The 23,159-nt window shown below is 43.3% G+C and overlaps 1 protein-coding gene across 6 annotated transcripts in view; it reads left to right on the forward strand.

Moving 5' to 3' along the window:
• Positions 1 to 23,159, forward strand: part of Npas3 (neuronal PAS domain protein 3) — an 836,969-nt gene that overhangs the window by 582,932 nt on the left and 230,878 nt on the right. For all 6 annotated transcript variants that reach the window (XM_036205811.1, XM_036205806.1, XM_036205807.1 and 3 more), the window contains one exon: positions 14,509 to 14,598. In XM_036205811.1, the coding sequence (XP_036061704.1) occupies positions 14,509 to 14,598 (90 nt within the window). The remainder of the gene's footprint in view (positions 1 to 14,508; positions 14,599 to 23,159) is intronic.

Genomic DNA, 23,159 nt, shown 5'->3' on the forward strand with positions numbered 1-23,159 from the left:
TGGTCGGGCACCCTGTAAGTCACACCTGCCAAACTCTTACATGTGTTAACTCAGAACCATTCAACGACTACTGAGCAGCATAAATACTCTATGAGTAGCCTTGTATTTTCATATGAGAAATTGGTGAAGTCACAGTGTGAAAATTCCAGCTCCGGTCTATGTGAGTCTGAAGGTCATGGTTTCTTTTTAATTACCACTAAATTTAATTACCATTAATAAATGCTTCTTGGAAAAAAATGTAGAATATTCTCATTTCAAACTTGGATGTAGAGCTTGTTCGCCTTTTGCCCCACAGGCTCCCTAGATTTCTCCAAGGAACTGAGCAGACCTCTGTCTGTTATCTCAGATCTAGGAGAAGCCCTCCCACATCTGACTGGGGACATTTTGTCAGAGTTGCATCTTCCCTGTTGAGGAGGAGAGGGTGGAGTTGAGAGAGGCCACCCTGTGATACAGATCTGTGATCCGCAACTCCAACCCCTGACAAGATGTCCTTTCATTGGGGACTTATAAGGAAAGGAAGCAAGTCCCTCCCTGGTCAACTAGAGTGAGCCTCCTCTCAGTACTCACAGAAGGAGCTCATCTACTCAGTCCATCTCTTCCTTTTTCAAGCCACTCTTTGGAGTGAGGGCGATTCCTAGAACGCTGATTCTGGAAGGAGTGCCCTTGTCCATTAGCGCTTACTCAGTCAGGAGTCTGTCCCTACCCTTCTCCTCCCTAGTGACATCCTTGATCTGCCTTTCTTTCCTCCTAGGACTCTGGAAGCACGGGGTGGAAGTATGATGATGCATCCATTGTTTCTGAGACATCTCAGTAGCTTACTGTCAACTGTGCTGCTCAGCCTAGCTAAACAGACAAGTCAGTTTACAGAGAGAAACAGAAAATCTCAGCTCCAACCCTACCCCCAGATTTGCTGGTTAACGTTGTACCTCCATAATTCTCTACTGCGGGTCTCACTAAGCAAAGCTAGGAACTGAGTTCCTTGGAGAAAGAAACTTTGCAGGCAACCCCCCTGGGACAGGACTATTTAGCATGGTGGCTTCCTGTCATCTTGTTGCTCATGCTCATTATGATCACTTGGTTCCTTGGGTTAAGGGGTCCAAGACAAGAAGAAGATCCTTTGGGAAGGCTGTGAAGGAGTGGGCCTCCTGTGCTCTGTGTCTGTGGAGATGGCTTCATTATGACTTGCTGAGCCTGTGCAACCATCTGGACTCACTGCATTACCGAGTACAGAGCAGGGCTGGTCAACCATTGCCTGCTTCACCAGCTCAAATGCAATGGAGGGCGGTTGTAGACACAATGCATTATGCCTACTAGTGGAGCACATGTGCTGTTTAGTAAAAGGCAAAATCATCTTGGCCAGCATTGACGAAAGGGCCTTTTGTGACAGGGAAGGATTAGGAGAAGGTAAAATTCTGGTAGAGAAGGAGAGCAAATATCTCAGGCAAGTATAGTGAGTGGAAGGAGCATGCAGAAAATGATAAAAAGCATAAGGTTGTGTTTGTAAAACTCTTAATATATTTTTTATTTGCTTCAGAATAAAAGTCTTCCATTAAGGCTCAGAGGCCAATTTAAGTCTTTAGGGGCTCAATCCTTCAGGAACAGCCACCCTGAAGCCTGAGAAGCATTTAAGTAGAAATTAAAGTAGGTCATCCTAATACTAAGGAGAAGCCCCCAAGCAAGACAATAAAACAAATCCCACGTGTGGGAGAAGGTCAATGCTAGAATGCGCCAATCTCATTGGAGGCTCACACTCCATCCCCAGGACGCAGCCATCTCGGCTCATAGAGGCAATTCTGCAGAGCTGCAGCTGCTCTTAGTGCTCAGAAGCATCACACACCCAAGAGGCAGGCTCAGAACACACTCAGACTTGCTTCCCTGCCCAGGATTCGTGGTCAGACTCAACCTGAGCAGGACTTCTAGGAACACTAGCGGTAAAATGTGGTCCACACTGTGAAGTACAGACATTCTTGCACCTTTCAGCCCTCAGGTCACTGAAAGAATAAATAAAAGTTGCAGACAGAGTGATGAAAAGAGGAGAAAAGAAAAGGAAGTCAAAGAAAGGGGGCTGAAATGAGAGCATAAAGGCAGTACTGAAGCCACTGATTCCCAAGCCATGCCTCGGTTGCCAGAGGTGGCTCCCCTTGACCTTGTACTTTCTTCCCGCTTTCAGACCACTGACTTGTGGGAGAGATTGGGGTTTACTTGGGGTCTTTGTGATAGCTAAGGGGCAGTTACCATGGGGATGTAGCCTTCTTTGATGACGAAGACTTCCTTAAAAATGCTCTGTAGCCTTGTGTGGGAGATTGGGGGAGGAGATAATTTCTTCATTGTGAGTAATGTGACCCTCTTGACATCTGATGACTCTAGACAGCTAAGATAAATACTGTTCTATTAATGAAAGTAAGTAGTGGTTCCTGAGCCCAGCACTTAAAAAACTAGGCCGAGGGCCAAGTGAAAAACTAGACGTGGGACTGAATCAATACTCTCTGTCCCTCACTCTCACTGTTGTTGGTGAGGCAACTGTCATGGCTGAAGGAATGCTTGGTAAATATGGCTAAGGCCACAACAAATTCTTTAGACTAAATACACTCATGGTAAACTTAAAAGTCATTGAGAGATTGAGTGCCATTCTTCAGATTTGTTGAATTGTAGAACATGTCCATTTTCAAATTACTTTTGTTCTAAAGATCTAGCTAATTAAGACAAAAGACAGTGTAAATGGACTTCTGTGCCCATTAGAATTGGGCTAAGCCTATTGATTTGAAGTTTCTAAAGCTAACTGCAGATTTCTTTTGGAATTACTTTAGATCAGGGCATCATTGTACTTGAGTGGATAGAAGTTATTGATATACTGACTCCCCTCTACAATGTTAGGGCCATCATGTGCCTTGAGAAAATCACAGGGTCCTGAGTACTGCAAACATGTTATCAATTACTCAAATATGTTTGGTGCCACATACTCTGTAGCAAAAATTAGCTATATGGCTCTCTGTTCAGCCGAATAGCCCGAGACAAAGGCATGGTGACTTATCCCCCCCCCACCACCCCGCCCCCAGCACTTCTGCCTGTGCTGGCGGCAGAGACAAGGAATGTGGTCGGTCCTGGGTGTGTTAGCTGCCAGTGGCTGCACTGTAGAATTCAGGCAAGCGGGATAATAACAGATGGACTCTCTGTCTAGCTCACAGGGATGGGAGGGAAGAGCAGCATCCCTGCAGCAGCCTCCATCCCGCCTCCACCCTGGGAAGTTTTCCTGCCAGCTCTTAGAAGTGATCATATAGAGTTGGTGCCACAGCATCGGAAGATTTAGAAAACAAACCCATTTCTGAAAGTTTTGACTATTTGATAAATGGGTCCTTTGACACCAAGGATCCATCACTCTACAAATGTCTTTGAGACAGTATGGATTGTGTTTTTAACTTTTTAAAGAAAATTAGAGTATCATTCTTAAGGGAAACATAATAATCACAATGATTATTTGATATGTCTGCCAACTACTCAAAATGATACAGTGCATCTGTCCTTTTCACTGCCCAATACATTGAGTCAGAAGTGGGTAGTGGCAGGGGGCTGATCATCCCCAGAGTTTGCATACACATTCTTTGTTGTCTTTGAATCACCTCCATTGATCCAGTTTTATGTTCAAGGAAGACATTTCATGTTTCTTTGCTTATAAATTGCTCATATTTGACCTCTCTTTAATTTTGCATTCGTGTATTTTTCTATGTATGTATGCTCACATATGCATGGGTACGCACGTGTGTGTAGCTCACAGGGACATGTGTGCATGCGTGCACGTGCATATGGACTTAATGTCAGAAGTCTTCCTTCCCTGTTCTCTGCCTTAGCCAATGATGCAGTCTCCCGGGTGAATCCAGAGGTGGCCTATATGGCCAGTCTCATTAGCCAGCTTGTTTGGGGGATCGTGTCTTGACCTTCCAAGCACCAGAATTAGAAGTGGCCCCCATACCCACCTGGCATGTAGGTAGACATTGACATTGAATTCTGGTCCTTATACTGGCACGGCAGGAACTTGGTCCACCGAGCCTTCTCCTCAGCCCCATTTCACTTCTTTGTAAAAACTTTCACCCTAGGATTTCTAATAAAAATCATTAAAATTATTTAAAAAGGAATTCAGGGAAAGTTGTGGGGTGTTAGAATGAGAGAGGATGATTTGGGGGCATGATTCTGAACGCACAGGAAGTAAAAGCAAACACACACAAGGGAGTTGACCCACACCAAACCAAGACCAGCAAAAAGAGGAAATGCTCGGCCAGTGCTCATCTGATGAAAGGCTTAGATCCAGAATATGCTGGGGAGAAAAAAACAAACAAACAAATAAACAAACCTCAGGAACAAAAATAAACCCCAATAAAATCTTGACAACCACCCTTCAACTAGACATTTGTCCAAATAGCACACAAATGACCAGTGTCATTGATCATGAGAGAAATATACATCAAAATCAAAGTGAGCGATGACCATACTCCAGTAAGAACAGCTTCTATTAAAAAAAAATGTTCTGGGTGTGGAAGAAAAAGGACCTTTCATGCTATTTTTCAGAATGTACATTGATGTGGCCATTATGGAAAACACTGTAGGGTTCTCTAAGAGTTAAAAATGGTTCTGATGTACTGTGTAAGTCAGCAATCCTAATCCTCAGTATATACACAAAGGAAACAAAATCAGTCTCAGGGACATCTGCAACCCCATACTTATTATGACATGATTCACAAGAGCTGTGAAATTGATGGATGGACAAAGAAAATGTGGTGTACATACACAGAAGGATGCAATTCATTTAAAAAAAAAAAAGAATTGAGATCCTATCATTTATAATAGCATGGATGTAGTAGAGTTCATCATGTTAAGTGAATAAACCAAGCACGAAAAGAGAAGCATCACATGGCCTTATGTAGATGTGGAATGTAAAGGCATTGATCTCTTAGAAGTTCAGACTAGAATGGTGATTACCAGAGACTGGGAAAGAAGAGGCAGAAAGATGGTCACTAGATATGGTATAATTAGTTAGATGGACTGAGAGGTTAGGACATGCCATTGTAGAGTATGATGACTGCAGATAATGTCATCGGTGCGATTTTTAAATCTAGAAGCATATATTTTCACTCTTCCCACCATAAGGAAAAGAGTTTTGCAAAAGCAGACATGTTTACTTTAAGTATTATCCAATGTATGCATGTAGTGAAACATCACAGGGTGATAAGGATCTAGAACACAATCTTGTGTTTTTATATAGTAGCTAAAAACTTGGTTCAGAGTTTTAAATTCCATCAAGGTTTTGGCTTTAAAGTATTGTTTGATCCTAGACATTCACAAAATAAATAACTAGGCTCCTTCAGTGGTGGCATTGAACTCCCCAGAGGAATTGCCACGGAATAGAATTGGGAAGAGGAGATAATCTCCTTTTTTTGTTTTTTCATATTATAAAACAAGCACACAAACAACAGGCCCCTTTATGAGGACAGTGGAAAGTGCTCGAGTGTATTCTTCTACTGTACTGATCCCCTCACTCACCCCACATCCTGGTTCCATGCTCCCACTCTGATGCTGAGTGGACCCCAGAAGCAGTCAGTGTCCATACAGCTGCTCTCCATGGTTCTGGGTGCTGTAAACACAGTCCTTAAATACACACCTAGCCAACTCAGTCTTAGCAAATTTCACAGGCCAAATTGTGCTTCTACAAAGAACGCCATCTAGAGCTCCCACCCTAGTGAAGAATTTGTGTAGCATTAGTGGTTATGCACTAGTCTAGTGAAGAATATGACCAACAGAAAACCCCCTAACTGCTTTGTACCCTATGGATGTTAAGTGATTGGGTACGTGAGATAAAGGCAGAAGCTCCACCTCAAAGCCCTGGCAGGGACAGCAATCTCGGGACAAGCAGCTGAGGCTGTCCTGTTGACCTAGACTCAGCAGCTAGCTGTGAAATGAAAGCAGGGGTCAGCCAGGCAGCAGAGAGCCAAAGCAAGTGAGGAACCAAGTTGTTTACCCTGAGCTCCTTCAGGGCCAGGCCCCAATTCCATCAGAATAATTGATTCTCCCATAAATGTGTCTCTGCTTCACATGGAGCTCAATTCTGGAGCTAGTGCAGCAACACAGCATTCAGAATGCACAGAAAGAAAATATAAAGATTTCCATATTATAGAATGTGGGGCCCAGAAGAGCTGCAAGTACTCATGGGAGATTTCAGACACCATTTGGAGCTTTGTTGATTTCAAGAACTAAGTGCTAGTTTCTATTATTGGTCCATCATATTTATGGCCTTATGTGGGCCTACTAAAAATTAATTATTAATTAGTGGAGTGATTTGTAAAATAGATAGCAGAGAGCTCTGTTGTAATGGTTTCCTGAAATGAGCATGGGAGACTGCCATGGCAGAGGCATTAGCCCCAATGAGTTTCAAAACTACATTTGTAACAATCAAGTTTCTTTCCGTGCAAATTTTTTAATACCTTTTCCCTAGAGATACAAATACAATGTTCCTAGAAATGAAACTCATGTGAATGCAGCAGATTAATATCCGAGGTTTCTAAATGGTTTTTAAGATGCTAAATTCCTTACAGGGTTCTTTAATCATTGTTACTACCCCTGACACAAACTTCTTACCTCAAGGAATACATGTACAAGCATTTATTATTTTCTCTTCAAAGTCTGACTTTTAAAGTCATCCTCTTCATGGTTTACAGATTCATATCATGATGAGCCATAGCGGGAGCATCTATGTGGCCCACCTGACACAAACAAGTACTTTCAGGTGAACACCACTATAAACTATATTTCTGTGAAGTGTATCTTATCTTCCATGGAAAATGATGTAGATATTCCTAGAGAGGAGATTTAAAGCAAACCCCTAAGTCTGAATGTAAAACTCTGGGACAGGAAATCCAGGTCAATGCTCCAGCCAAGCTGTGTGTCACCATATCTTATTGCAGCTCTCTCTTGGGAGATGATGTCTCCTGGTGAGTCTTTATTAACTATGGAGTTGCCTAATCACATCTCACCACTGGGCTCTTCTTGCAAGGTGCTGATATTCCCCCAAATCTCATGTGTTTCGACTGAACATTTAAAAGATTTGTAATCAGCCATGCCTTTTCCCAATGGAAGCCATGTAGAGATGTGGAGCTGAGTGGCAACACTCAGGTCCCCCTGTGGATTCGGGGTATTTTAAACTGGAAGCTGCCCTTGGCCTTGGAGCTTTTTATTTTGCAGAGCTAATTTTAAGTTTCACTCATTTTCCCAGTCACGAATCCTAGAGATGACTTTTGAGTTGAGCCTTTGGGAAATCTAGTCTGTATGGTCCTGCTGTAAGACAAGTAGGCAACAGGTGATCACAAAGGGGTGGATAAACAGGGCAATGTAACTGGCCTAACATTTTCCATAGTCAATATTGAGTAAACTGAGTATTGCTCACCACATCATGTACTCTAATAGCAAATGTAGCACATATGTGTTAGTAATCATTTATTGTATGTGTGTATTAATAATGCACATCTAAAATCCTTTCTAGGAATCTACAGGATGCCAAATAACATTTGGTATTTGTGTTTCTGTTGCTTTTCAATGCCAACAACTTGAAAGACACCTGGCACTCTATGTGTGACCAAGTGCCATGTGTTTTGGCAAAGCAGATCAGTGACATTTTTGGGTCTTTCAGGACCAGAGTAATGTACTATCATTTTATTTCTGCCAAGGGAAGGTTTTTCCCTTAACTTGAGAGAGAGCTCTGAATTCCCAGAGAATGATGTACAAGGAGGATTCAGGCCCTGCACTCTGAGGGGTTATCTTTAACATTAATTAACTTGTCACATGAGCAACAAGGAGACATGGTGAGGTACCTGTGAATATTTGTGCAGTAACGTCATAATCCTCTGTGATGCACATTGTTGAGCATGCACCAGGGGGATCCCTAGTCCCTAAGGACAGGCCACAATGTGGGGTTCACACACCATTCCTGGGGGCTGAGAGATAGGCTCAATTCCCTCAAATGCCACACATTGACAGCATACCCAGGCCTGTGGTCCATTCGGTTATATGTTGACGAAGATGTCCACCTCTTTCAGGCCTGGATGTCAGGCTTGAACTCACACCCCAGAGGAAACAGATGAGCTCTTCAATACATGGCTCCCACAAAGGGGAATTTGAATGAACTCAAGCAAAACCCAGTCCCCTTGCTCAGAAGCAAGACCTGTGTTCTTTTTGTGTCTTCCTGTTGCTCTAGCCCATCTTCCCTTTTATGCTGATCCCTTTTCTCAAGGAGGAGAGAGTCTCTGTGTTAACTCATCTGAAAAGTTGAGATTCGAATGGTGTAGGAGAGGTGTTTTGAGGTGTCGTGGCTTGTTGTCCTAGGATTCATTTGTAGCGTCAAGTCCAATTTGACCCAATTAACTCAGTTTCATGCTGTGTTTGGGGAGATGTGGCTTTGGGGCACATACAGTACACAACAGACCATTGCTTCATGGGGAAGGGGAGACAAGGCGTTCAGGTGAAACCTGGCCCTTTCATGTGTGGCTCTTTCCTTTTTGAGAAACTATTCTCAAGTGAGATTCCCATAAATGCAGCTTGTATTTGTGCACAGAGCTGTATTGTTGAAGGTCAGAGTCCAACTGTGGGGAGGGGTCCTTCTTCCCAGTAAGCAGTTACATGTGGGTATTTTGGGCCCTGCCTGTCCAGGCTCTCTGAAGTTGGGAGCCTGTGTATATGTGGGAGCCTTCAACATGACCCCCCAGAATACCCACGGGCCGTGTGATTGTATCCCAAAGCAGCCAAAAACCCTAAGAATTTTTTTCTCTCTGACTCTTTTAAATGTTGCCAAAACAGAGTAAAAAGATGGATATTAGAATCCAGGGCCCACCCTCCAAGCCAAGCTTCCCTACAGTGTAAGAGCAGACCTGCTAATCCCTGATACCAGCCCATTGTTCAGTTCTAGTCCTTCTGCCATGAAGACCCGCCTATCTCCAGCAAAGCCACTGGTCACATTCATAAAACTCCTTCTAGAGTCTAGAAAGCATGGGAGTCAAAGTCATGTTGTTCTCTGATGTAACCCAAGTAATGTCATAAGAATGGAAAAGTTGGATTTGGAAGGAACATTTCAGCCAGCAAGGACCATGTTGCATGTGGGTACTTTGTTTCCAGTCTGAGCAGGAATCAGAAGAGCATCACAGATGCCTGGCACATGGGACAGGGAACACGTTTGGGCATTTAAATCATGGGGAGCTCACTTGCTCACTTTTTTTTTTTTTTTACTGATGTAATTGTGAAATATGTTCTTTTTGCATTCATAATGAGGGGGCGGAACAGATGGTGACGGTTTACTTTAAAAATAATCTGTCATTAAAATACCCTGGCTTACTGGGAGCTCTTCCCTAACTGGAGTCAGGTTATAGAAAGAGTTCAGGGTGGATTTTTTTCCCCTTCAGCACTAGAATGTGGGAAAAGGAAGCACTAATTTCACGGAGGTAATAGACATGTGAATTGCCCCTGTGATGGGATCCTAGTGAGATTTCACTCTGAGAAATCTGGCTGTGGTGGAATGTGCCTCAGAAGGAAAGCAGGAACAAGACTCCGACAAATATTAATCCATTTAGCACAATGCATTAAACATTAGTACCCACCCCTCCTCCATCAGGAAGCTGCAGTTAGTTCCCTACTCTGTAAAAACTAACCTCAGCACTTAATAAACACTGTGAGGCGCATCCAGCTTTGGGGGTTAAGAAACACTGCCTGCATCGAGTGATGTCAGGGGATCTAAATTATAATTACAGGCACTATTATTCCAAGACAGTGTAGCCTCTGACTTCGGTGTGCACGCCTCACTCCTGGTTGTCTGCCTCATAGCCTCACTGGGCTGTGACAAAGGAGTCTACTATCAGCCTCGTGTGCATGGCCAGGAACTGTTTTCAGTAATAAGAAAACTGTCTTGATAAATCAGGTACTTGCGTATCTTTAAAATGCCATTTTTACTGTTGTGCCTAAGGTTTTGTTCTCTGTCTGCCTTAAGGAAAGCAGCTAGATTTCAGCTTGGCTTTGCAGCAGATCTTCTGAGGAAGAAGGATGAGTGTTAACATTTGTGTAGGTCCTTTTTCATCTTAATCCAACCTTAGTTAATAATCAGAAAATTCTACATAGTGGATAAGAAGATGTAATTAACTCCTTGACCCTGAAATCTTAATTGGCGCCTGTTGAAAACAGTGGGCAGTTGTTTTGTTTTTTTTTTTTAAATTATTTTAGAAAGTAGCCCCTAGTGATTCAACAGCATGGTGTATAACAGCTCCCTCAATTCAAAATCTTAAAAAAAAAAAAAAAATCCACAGAACTTTCAGATTCATCACATTTGGTTTCCAAAACTACTGATTCAGTGTCTCCTTCTTCCTCGCAACCTTTTTAAATTAGGACATTAAACTTAAACTAATATCGATGCTACTCTTCAAACTGATTTAAATAGCAGGCCATAGCGGAGAAGGGGGCAGAAGGCAAGAGCTTTGTGTATAATTTGGCAGGCTGCTTTTCACCCAGTTCACTTCCTGTTCAGTACTCAAAGGCAGCCGAGCCTGAGTGATGGTGGTGTATCTCAGACTGTGGGTAGAGTTGACCAGAATGATTAACGTAACACAGAAATGTGGTTACTTAACTAGAATTTTAAAACTTTTCCCTGTTCCTAAGCAGGATGCTACTTTTTGTCATCTGTGTGTGTGTGATGTACATGTGTGTGGGTAAGTGTATTCGTGTGTGTGGACGCTCATCTGTGTATGGACAACATGTCTGTGCATGGGTCACATGTGCATGTATGAATGCATGTGGAGCCTCAACGTTGACTTTGATGTTCTTCTCAATAGCTCTCCATCTTACACATGAAAGCGGCTTCTCTTATGTGAATTCGGGGTTTGCCAATTCTCCATAATCTAGCCAGCTTGTGCTAGGGATCCCCTTTCTACCTCCTCTGCTAAGAGTACAGATGGGCGCCCATACCTGCCTAACTTTTATGTGGTTCCCGGGGATCTGAACTGCAGTCTTCATGTCTCACTCCAGGAGCTGTCTCCAGTGCCAGATTGTTATTTTTAACCGAGCTGACTGGCTGTCTTTGTGCCATGTAGACATGGACTCCTTTCTACCTTATCAAAAAGTCCAGAGATCTGTCAGAGATAGAGAACTGGCCAGGTGTTATATGAGTACTACTTCCTAGTCAGCTGCCCCGCGGTACCCACGTCTCCTCTTGCTCTGTCGTGAGCAGATAGGTGGGAACTAGTGTAGCAAGACATAATTCTTTAATGGGAAAGGGAGGGCTATGTGGATGTGGCCTTGACATCTCTTCAGGATGTCACTAGGTGCTCCAAGGAAGACTGAAAAAAAAATCCGCTCAGAGCTGGATGTTGTACCAACATTCCGAAAATCCAAGCACTGAGAAGGCAGAGGCAGGAGGGTCACTGATAGCATGAAGCCAGGGTAGGCTACAAAGTAAGTCTGGGAACCTGAGAGACTCTGTCTTTAACAAAAAACAAAGAGGCCGGCGGTGGTGGTGCACACCTGTAATCCCAACACTCGGGAGGCAGAGGCAGGTGGATCTCTGTGAGTTTGAGGCCAGCCTGGTCTACAATGCGAGATCCAGGAAAGGCTCAAAGCTACACAGAGAAACCTTGTCTCGAAAAACCAAAAAAAGAAAAAAAAAAAGAGCAGGAAGAAAGGGGGGAAGGGAGGGGGTTCTACTTTGACCATGGTGTTCTGAGAATCAGAACATATACAGATGTTATAAATCTGAGGCATCCAAACGTTCAAATACTCTAATAACCCCCTAGACAAGGACTCTTGGGAAGAGTAATTCTTATCCCTCTTGGTCACCTGAAATGTGTGACATAAAGGGAAGAACACTGAGCTGAGGGGTAGAGCTGGGCTCAGTAAGTCTGGATGGAGTGCCTGCCCATTTCTGGTTAGAGGAAGGTAAAAAGGCACTGCCCACTGTTGAGAAATTCAGCCTAGCAGTGAGCTGGCCATTGCAGACCCTCTAAAGTGAGGGCAGCACAAAAGACATCATCCTAATGCAACAGCTAATTGCCTATCTAACCTTCTCCAGACAGAAAGCCCCTAAATGCCTCAGTTTCTGTACCCGTGAAATGAGGGTTTCCCTTAGAGGGGATTATCTTCAGGCCAGCTCCACCTGTCCGTTGCTCCCCAGGAACCTTCTGACTGCCACCTTATTCTCTTGTGATGTCTCTACTCTCACTTGGCTGAGGCATGCTTTGGTTTGAAAAGATGGCCTTCATGGCTCTACTCTGTACATCAGGTCCTGGCTGCTTGGGTTGAATGGGAAATCCAGCAAAGCCCCTTTCCCAGGGGAAAGGTTGAAGGGAGGGATCCTCATCTACCAGAGTTAGACGATGTGAGGGGAAGATGTGGAGAATCAAAGTCCTTCCCTTGCTTGAGGGAGGAAGCCATTTTCCCCTATAGTACCAGCTTCCTGTGCTTAGCCAGGCCTGCCTGGTACCAGAGCGCAGGATATCAGAACAGATCATCAACCTCTAATGATCTGATTCTATCATCTCACTAATTCACTGAAAACCATTTAAAAAGTCATAAGCTCCAAGTAAATAACTTCAGAAACACTCCGACTAGTTGACTAGTTAGCTTTTCATTAATCTACACATACCATATTTCAGTGAAAAGCACTGACCTGTCAGATCCAACCCTCCAAAGCATGATGGGCTTGTTGGCTAACTTTGCTAAGTTTGTTGGTGTCGGCATGTAGAGGATTGAAATGATGTAGTTGCTTCATAAGGTATTTGAGGAAATTAAAAGATGGTACATGCAGACTTTCGCTGCATGTTATAGAACCAGTGTGGGCTGTTAACGTCGCCCTGTGTTGATCTGCTCATTGTATAATCTGCTTTTTGTAAAACAATGCAATGTGCCCTTTGAGTTGTATTCAGAACTCACTAAATTAGAGAGCAGAATTTGGGGGCCCCACAGTCCCTAAGCAGTGTGGGAACGTGTTTAAATTGGGTCAAAAAACATGGAAATCCACATTTCGTGCTGACATGTAAATGTATATACATGTATTCCCATATAAAAATTGTTTATCTTAACCTGTTCTGTGCTGCTTGGACAGAATATCAGAGCCTAGATATTTCTCATATTGTTGGAGGTAGGAAACCCCAGGGTCAAGGGGCCTGCCTCTAGTCAGGGCCTTCATGAAGCATTATTGCATGGCAGAAGACAGAGGCAAGAGAGCCCTGGAAAGAGAAGACAGGGAAAGAGGGCCAAACTCTTCTCCAGAGGATGCTGCTCCCGAGAGGACTGGTCCATGCCAGCAAGGGTAGCATCAGTGAATTCACCAGGACAACACTCTCTTCCCCTCAGCACCCCAAAGATCCCACTCCCTGCGGTCATGCTGGGAAATAAATTTCTGTCTCATGATCCTTGTGGGGACACATTTAAACCACAGACTCTGAAGACACAGATGGCATTTCCCCCAGTGTTCAAGCAGACCAAACTTTATTGCTGGGATTTGCAAGAATGAATATTTCTACTTTTATGACTTCCTCCCAACTTTCTATATTTATAAAAGTATGTCTTTAGTGTCTCCACATACCTGGTTCCAGACATAGGTTCCTGAATTTGCAAAATTGCAGCCTTTGTTAAGATCACTAAGATTTAAGCTTTCTTTGCCTGTGCCAACATCTGCAGCCTATCCTGGTAAAGATGAATTAACACAAATTAGCAAAAGCTGTGAGGATGGTGGAGGGGATGAAATGCTTTTGACGACAAGAACTTGAAACAGACCATTCTTAATTTGAGCTGAGTTTGTGTTTGGATCCCAGGGTGGTGACTGTCATTGGTCAAACCAAACAAGAACTGCAGCTCTTGTCTAGGACAGTTAAACTGGCTTCTGGGGGGCAGAAGACACTGTTGACAACTTTTATTCTCTCCAGCTTTTGTTAGTCTCTTCTTTTGGTTCCCAAGGGTAGAGTAGAAACTCACTCTGTCCCAGTGCAAGACAGATTGTGGTGTATGAGCCCTTACACGCTCCCCCATAATACACCAACTCTTCCTGTTTTCTTTACCATGATAGGTGCCCAGTGTGTGGAAAGCATCCTTTATTAATTAATAAATTATTAATAATTCATATCAATCAAGTGATGATGTAGAAGCCTTTCCCCTTTCCATTTCATTAGTTTCCATCCTTTAGCAGAGGAGCTTGGAGATTTATTGTCAGCTACCACTGAATCCCCCCAAAATAAAGGCAATGTCTCATACAATCAGCATGACCACACTTTATACATGAATATAATGCATTTTGGTCAAAATGACAAAGGCATAAAGTAACTTTCTGAAATAGACAAGATCTTGTAGTCTTTAGCCCATTCACTCACACAAGGCAATGTAAATGAACTTATGACTTCTATTACACATGAAAAAATGGCTTCAATTCACTTTGTTGCTTTATGATTAAGTATCTCTGTGCATATGTATTAACCTACTTGTATTTTTTTTTTCTTGCAGTCCCTGGATGGCTTCGTATTTGCACTAAATCAAGAAGGAAAATTTTTGTACATTTCCGAAACCGTCTCTATCTACCTAGGCCTCTCACAAGTAAGTTGAACAATTTAGATTCTTGGTGCTGAATGTGAAGGCTCCTTCCATCCACTGTTTTTCCTTCTCCAAGAGATCTTCTGTTTAGCATGCATTATCTAATTTATTCTTTAAGGGCCTCTACCTGACTCTTCTGAGTCAGAGAAGCCTGTCTGTGTTGGGCTTTCAGAATAAACTTGTGCTCGGAAACTTGAGTTCCCCTCTCTGCCGCACCCCCCCACACACACACACTGCCAAGGATCATTATTAATTTATTGAGAACAAATGAAGTTTCTTCCATGGTTGTTTTGAACTTTGGAACCCCAGTGCCCGGTAGGAGAGGGACACACTAATAGTACTTCCCTTGTGTCCTATTACTGGATGTTTATGGAGTGCCCCGCGCTATCCTGGGAGCTGACACAATGGCAGGAGTCATTTGGAGTCAAGAAATGCTGAAAGACACCATTAAAATGTGTTGCAGGGAGGGTTCCTGCCAGGAAAGAGTACTCTGCCTTGGCAAATCTGCCTGATGCTGGAAGACAATTTCATAAAATAAAACCGCCTTTCATGCTTTGCTATTTAATTGCTCACATGTGTTTGTCAGGGGGTAAAAGAGAGAATGCGGAGGCTTGTAGGCCAAGGGACAGAATCCTTGATTTTTTTTTTCTCTAGAAACACAAACACTTCAGTTCTACTCCATTCCGAGGCTCAGGCTGCGCCTACAGATTGCCAGCCTATCCTGAAATAAGGTCTCCCATTCAGCTAATTATCCAGATGTTTGTGCCATGAAAGCACCCAGCATCTGGGTATCGGTTCTGGTACAGGTGATTGGCTGAGTTTGACCCTTTTCATGTGCTAACTGGGAAAGGAATATGCAGCCTCTGCAGGAAGGTTTTGTATGTATGTGATGCTCTGGTGAGCTGGATAAGCTACCTCTCCTTCAGCTGCCTCTAGGCTAACGATGGAGATAAGTGTCTCTGGTCTTCTCATAGGCAGGTCCCACCCAGACTCAGAGCTTCTGAAAGTTGGCACAGCTCAAAGGACACAGCTAGCTTGGCTGGAACCTTCTGGCTGTTAGCGGGTTTACTGGGAGACAGCTAAATCAAGAACGACATTGGGAAATAATAGAGAGATTTGCTGTTTGAGGAGGGCTGGGGAAGAAGCAGAAACCCTGCCAAATTTGATTATTTGCTGTTGAGATTCCAAATGGGGGATGCAATCAACAGCCCTTCCTTGGAGAACGTGTGCGCTCTTGACTGTAGTATGCACACCAATTTCTTGTGGACTCCCACAAATCAGGTGATGGGAGGATTGGTGTTAACTAGGTGTGCATTCTCTTGTATCTCCCTGAGGTCTCTCTTTTGTTACAGCCTCTGGTAGGTTTTAAGCCTCATCTTACTCTGTCTGGAAATCTCCAGTTCCAAATAGGGTGTACCCCTGTATTGTTAACACCAGGTAGGGCTGGGAACCCACAGTTGTGATTCTCTGATGCCATACTCATGTTTTATGTGAAGTATCCAGCAGCATTAAGTAAGCCAGTAAAGAAGAAGGATGAATAATTAGTTTAAGCAGGTAAATGCTAATTAGGGAACCCCTGAAAAGCATCCATTATATACTAGCTGCAAACACATTTTACAGTCCTGGTTAGTGATGGAGTCCAAATTCTGTCAAGGCAACTGCATTTCCTGTAATTGAGATGTGTATGTTTGCTTTGCATAACAGATGGCTCTGTATGCGTAGACTGATAGCTAGGAAAATAATAATTGCATTATTCTGGCCAAAAGAATATTAGCTCTTGGGTTTTGGCCATTTCAGGCAGTCCCCCTGCCAGCACAGCATATGCACATATATGGATTGGATTTTCAAGGAAATTGATGCGTCTGGAATAGTGTGGCCATCTGAAATATCATCTGTTCAAGGAAAATTTGGCTTTAACCCTCTGCTGGTTTCCTGTTCTTTCTCTGCATCTCGGCTACATCACTGAAGACACTTTTTTTTTTCTTAAAATCGGAAACAAATAATGGTGCTTTCTAAGTCTGCCATGTAAAAATGACCCAGGGTCTGGCACCTGCCCCGAGGCCAGCCACTCCTCTTCCTGTGATGGCAGTGTGAGTAGGCGCCAGGAGTCAGCAGGCTGACTTCCGGAGGCAGACCCAAGCTGTGACATGCCCGGCCATCTCCTGTGGGCAGCAGGAGGCATGCCCAGGAGGAGGCTCCCAGAGTGATGAATTTTGAAGTGATACGTAACTACATAGATGAGGGTATAAATGGGGAGAAGGGGGATTTTTGCTCATATCAACTTAGATGGGTTTAGAGCAGGAGTCTAAGGAAAATTCTTGGTTGACATTAATAACATTGCATGTGTTTTAAGTTTATAAACTGCCCCAGAGAGACCTCTGCTGAACTCTGGGAAAATTTTCAAAGCAGCTGAGGCTCTGCATTGGAACTGGATCATCGAGGTCCCTAAGCCAGAACCCTTCCCAGATGTCTTCAGTTCCCTATTGCAGAATTGAGGTGCAGGGTACTCAAGGGTGGCATCCAAAGAAAATACGCTATAAGCATTTGTTCTTCCAGCACACACACTCCACAGATGCCCACACACCTGTACACAAACATTAGCTGCAACCAAATGTTCGTGGCCAAGGTAGTTAATCTGTGAAATTCTAGACAAGGAGAAGGCATCCTTTCTTCTCCATATAGATTGCTAGAGAGTGTGTGACTCTGTCACAAAGACTTCCTTGGGGAAATGGCTGTGGGCATGTGAGCATGGCAGTGTCTGTGAGAACAACATGGTTGCGTCTGCATTTCTAGTCACATGATATTCCTGCCTCCTCACCGTGTGGTGGCCTCACAATGGCTTGGGCTTAGAAGGGAATTAGGGGTCTCTTTTTGCACATGAGAAAGGCAAAGAGAGGGACTTCCACTGATCGCTGTGGGAGAGCCTGGGTACAGACAGCAAAGCTGGCTTCCTTCTTGATTATCTAGTATCTGAGCCTTGGGCATGTTGACCACTCTGTATAAAGTATTCTTCTAGCTTTGTGAAGATGGGACTGGCCTGAGCAGTGGGGGGGGGGGGGGGCAACTGCCCCTTGGCCTTGCCAGATAGGCAGGTAGGTAGGTAGGTAGATAGACAGACAAATAGATAAATATAGATAGATTGATAGATGATAGACAGACAGACAGAGATGATAGATAAATGATAGATAGATAGATAGATAGATAGATAGATAGATAGATAGATAGATAGATAGATAGATGATAGATAGATGATAGATAGATAGATAGATGCTTAGCATCCAAGGTGTGGTTTACTTTTGTGTGTGACAGTGACTTCCAGTTACCAGGAACCTTCCCCTGAAGGAGGAGCCCCACCTAGCAATGCTCATTTTGGTTTACATAGAGACTGAGTGCTGTGTGCCTGGCAGTGCATCTGGAGCTGGTAGAGACAGCTCTGCTCCCTGCCATAATGGAATTGGCAGGGCTGAAAATGAAGGGAGGAGACAGAATGGCTTCCCCAATGCTGAATATGTAGCAATGCTGTGGAGCCAACTTCTATGAAGTTGCTTCCAGAACAGAAGGAACATTCTCACCAAAGAATCCCAAAAAGCTGTCCCATGGTAAACAGAAAGCGTTTCTAGTTGATATTAAACTTAAAGCTTGGGGAAATATTTATGTGCTGGCTCTATCTTTTTCCAAAAAGAAAAGGTTTAAGATAAACGTGTATAATAAAAATAATGGCAAAATAGAATAAGGAAAAAAGATAAATAAAACTGGATAATTCTACAAGAGTAGAAAAACCACAAAGAGATGCTTTCAATGTCCCATGGAAGTGATTTAATAAAGCTTTGTTCAACTGTGTGCTTCCCAACAATCAAAGCAAAAAAAGGGAAGTACAGTCAGCCATCAACAGTAAGAGAACACTGCTTTTCAAGGAACGTGACGTTTTTCTGAGACTGAACTCTGAAAGTAAATGCCACATAGTACTCTCTACAGACTAGCATAAAGATTATGGCAAACCGATTCACTTCCTATACAGCTCATATTTACTGCAGAGCTCTCCATGGCAAACACAAGCATACAAGGAGAGGACCTAGGTCTCAGTGGACCAGGTGATGAAAGTGAACTCACAGCTTCTGAAAAGACCTTCTTATAAATAAGGGGGGAGATGCAGATGTCGGCCTGGGCAAGCTAAGTGTTGTCCCATTAACCAAATCCTGTGTGCCACGAAGCGGGATCTAGAGCCAACTAGAAATTTGGAAATGGGTGATTCTTGAGGGCTTGGACATCTCACCTACCAGCTGAAGGCTGTCCTGCAACAGACCCTGTCACTCCCATTCTGTCTCCATGCCCCACCCTCCTACAAGTCAGTGTCTGGCCACGGCAAGCCAGTCTGAAGGAAGCTCCCAACAGTTACAGATTGGCTGACTGTAAGACAGCTTAGGGGAGAGTGGCCATGGGGATAAAGCCTGAAAGAGATGCAGGGGAAAACACATGGATGATTCTTTTTGTTTTTTAACCATGTAGATATACGGTTCCCCTAAACTCCTTTCCCCATCCTGTCGTCCATCTCCGGATTTTAGATTCCTCTGCGTTTGTTGTATAGAATGGCAAATAAAATTATAGCTACAGCACACAAGTACAAGGTCAAATAAATGACAGAGCTCAGTCTATTTGTGCAGCTATTCTGAAAGGGAACCATGGTGCCAAGTGTGGTTTATTTGAATAATAAAGAAGAATTAGATTCCCCTGATAACTTGGCTGAGGGCCAATAAATCACTGGAGGTTAAAGATGCTGCAACTGCCATGCTTTTCTCTTGCTTTTCCAAGGCGCGAGTCTAGACTCTCCCCATGCTTTGATTCCCAATGCTAATCAAGTTGAGGTTAGTGTGTGGTTAACTCTCTCCTTGGGCTCCCATGCTTCTAAGCTCTCTCTCTCTCTCTCTCTCTCTCTCTCTCTCTCTCTCTCTCTCTCTCTCTGTGTGTGTGTGTGTGTGTGTGTGTGTGTGTGTGTGTGTGTGTGTGTGTGTTGTAAGCCTTCTTTAGAATTTGTGACTTTAGTTTGGCGTCAGCACATCCTAAAGTGTGGAATGTAAAGACTGGAAAAGTAGGCCGATTTCAGTCCAGCCCAGGGCTCCTGAGGGTAGGGGACAAGTGTTTGCGGTTTTACACTTGGTATTCTAAATTCATGCAGTGCCAGGATAACTGGCCCTCCTTAGCTAAATGTGTGCAAATACAGCTCTATGTCTTCCTTTTAAAAGTCTTCCGAGCAGCAATACCCTGTTTTTGCAGCCCTCATGCCTCCCCTCCCACCACCAGGATGTCTGTATTCTCCTGTATGAGTCATAAAAAGTTCATCACTTCTGCATGTAACAAAGAAAAATGCCCCTTTGAATGTGGGAGCTCTGAGGGTTTGGAGACTATTGAGCAAATATAAGTATCAAAATAATTCAGAAACAGTACAAGGCACAGTGGCACATTATCAATTTACAGCATTTAAATTGATAAATGCTCACTGATGACGGCCTACAAGGGCACTTTGAAAAGCAAAGAGCGACCTGGAGAAGAAATTGATTTCTGCCCCCCCGAAAATGACTGCATGATGCATCATTTGACCGCATGCTGTCCGAGTGCTTGACAGAGATAATCTCGCCAATCCCACGGGTGACCTTATCGTTCTCACCAGGGTAACTTTGGCTACGTTCTGACTTTGTGTATGTCAAGGTTCCTCCCGGCAGGATCCTTGGGGGGAAAAAGTTCCTCTGTTCGATCCAGATATTGAACTGCTGGCTCTCCCCTTTCCCTTCCACCCCACCCTCCCAAATAGGCAAGCAACACCTCTTTATTCCCTCTATAATTCTGAACAGCTGGCAGAGCCTGCAGCCAGCCAGGGCAGCACATCTTTGCAGATTCTGTGACTGACTCGTGGCTCCTGTAGTTCTTGGGTGATCATGGCAAGGATCTTGTTTATCAGGCACAGTCCAAAGATTCCCTAATGTTGGGAGAACCATCTGAAGTAAAATGGAAGAGGTTAACTCTTTACATACAGGGCTTTTAATGCCCTCTCTTCTGTAATTGTGACTCAGAAACATGAACCTGTGTTAATTGGCAATGCTATGCAGTGATTGATGGTGTTGGTCTTATAGCCTTAAAAGTATGTCGCAATGACGTGCAACCCAGGTAACATGTCCCTGAGAGCCTTTGCCTTTGACTCCCGGGAGCAGTCTCTGGGTGGAGGTTTTAGCAAGTGTACCACAGTACCACTCATATCTAGAAAGTATTTTCACCCCTGGAAAGAACAGTTAACAATTCCCCAGCCTTCATTTCTCTGTTGACATACATGGACACATGCGTATGTGTGTTTATCAACGATCTTCCTGCCACACAGCTTGTCGTTGATAATTACAATTCCTGATTAGCCATTTCTTGAAAGCATCAAATCCCCTGCCTGGCTTGGCCCCCCGAAGCTCCAGTCCCCACTGCCTCCGACACCCTCGGTTCACCATCCTCAACCCCTTTTACCTCCTTCTTTCATCCACAACATTAATTCTGAGTGAACAAGACGTGCTTCCTTGCTTCTGACAAGATTTGCTGCAGTCTCATGCGACAAAAACCCAACACTCATTCCAGATTCAGAAAGTAGGATTTATAACAGCATTTTAATTTAATGTTGGATGTCGAACATATAAAGAGATCACAGTAGTACTAGAGCTGGAAATTGATGCCTTTTTTATTAGTGTCCTCTCAGAAGTGGGGGAGACGCTGTTTGTGCAGTGGAGCACAGAGCAAGCAGCCCAGTCAGATGAATGAGGATATGCTATCTGCAAGGCATCATATTTCAAGCCACTGTCGGCCTCTATTGATGTGCTCAGAGTCGAAAGGTTATGTTAGTAATGCCATCCGAATTTCCAGCATTAGAAATCGGTAGAAGAATCTGCTGCCTGTCACATCGTGCTCAGCCTCCATTGTACTCCGTGGGCATGTTTTACTTATTTTAATTCCAAATTAATTTCTTATTACTGGTGCAATTCTCTCTCTCTTCCATCCCTTGTTTCCTCAGTCCCCAAATGAGACTGGATTTTTAACAGGTCTTCAAAGGAGGCCAATATCAGTTCAAAGAAATTTACTGTGGTACCCTATATGAGAAATATGTTATTTTTATTTATTCCCAAGCAGTAAGGCTAAGCCACGGGACCTCTGGGTACCTTTCTTGTTAGACTGCATCACAGACTCTCAGGACGGCTTGGGATAGGCTCACCATTGTCAGGTATACAAATTGAAGATCTTAGATGTCTTAATTCTAGCACTAAAGTGAGCAAGAGAAGAAATGAGACACAGTGTCATTTTGTGGAAGTGTAAAGTCAGAAATACTACCTAAGGAGCACACTTGCTTTATTTGTGCGGATGAAATGCTATTTTCCAGTTCATTTTTTTGAATTAGAACATGGGACAAAAGTAAGATTCAGGAAATTTAGCCATCATTCTAAGTCCGTAATTTATTCATTTTTAAATAATGAAACGGTGTTTTTCTGAATTAAGCCATGTATTATTCATGCAGGCACAGGCAGTGTAATGTCCCTGGATTTCTAGAAAGCAATGTACGTTTCTTTGCCTGGCAAGCACTATTTTCTATATGGTATTAATTTTATGGCTTATTTTATTATGCAAAGTTGGAAAGTAAAGATAATTTCTGTCCATAATGTGGTGCTTATGTAGACAATCTATGCAAAATAATACCCTCCACCTCAGCCAGCTTCCTTCCTCGGTTAGTCTGGGCCCTGGGAGAGCCATGAGTGAATGCAAACTGTTCAGAGGAGGAATGGGAATAACTTGACCTGCAGAGAAGGAGGTCAAAAAATCGCTAAATTCACGATAAACCCATATTTCATTTCTAGATACACACGTTCAACCCATCTTAGGGTTTAGGACTAACAGGAGAAGTCATGGACAGAGGTAGCATGGCAGCAATTTCAGCTAAAAAATAATAAGAAATTGACTTCAGGTTTTTGCATAAATTCTAGAACTACACTGATGACCTGAGAATTGATGTTGGTTTTAAACACCAGATATCCCATGTCTCTCTGTTTTTTCTTACCCTTGTTCTCTCATTTGGAGAAGTCTAATTTCCCCCCAACCTATCACTTTTAAAAAGAAAGATGTCAGCCAGTTCAATTATTTAAGCTGTTTTGATGTATATGTGTATTCACAAACAGATTTGTATTAATGAGAGGACATGATTGCCTATATTCTGCCTGGGTTTTGTACCTACTGTGTTTTTTGTCTACAGATATAAATAATTTCCAATTCACTAAACAGCAAACCTGATTTTCCTTTGGGGTCTCTTCCTCCTCCCAGGCTCCTAGAACTACAGATTTACCACATTCAATAATAAGACGAAAACTTCCTCCAACGCTGTTAATTTTTAATGCGCTGGCAAATTAAATCTATCGCTTTCAATAACCACAGAAACTTTTTGAGAGCAGGAGAATGTATGCAGAGAGAAGTTTTCCCTGGGAAGGAAGGAGGTGGTCTGAGATGTTTTTCAGGGCAGCTGAAGGCCTTGCCATAGTTAACAGTGGGCCCCA

This window comes from Onychomys torridus, chromosome 14 (assembly GCF_903995425.1).
Source record: "Onychomys torridus chromosome 14, mOncTor1.1, whole genome shotgun sequence".
NCBI classification, from domain to species: domain Eukaryota; kingdom Metazoa; phylum Chordata; class Mammalia; order Rodentia; family Cricetidae; genus Onychomys; species Onychomys torridus.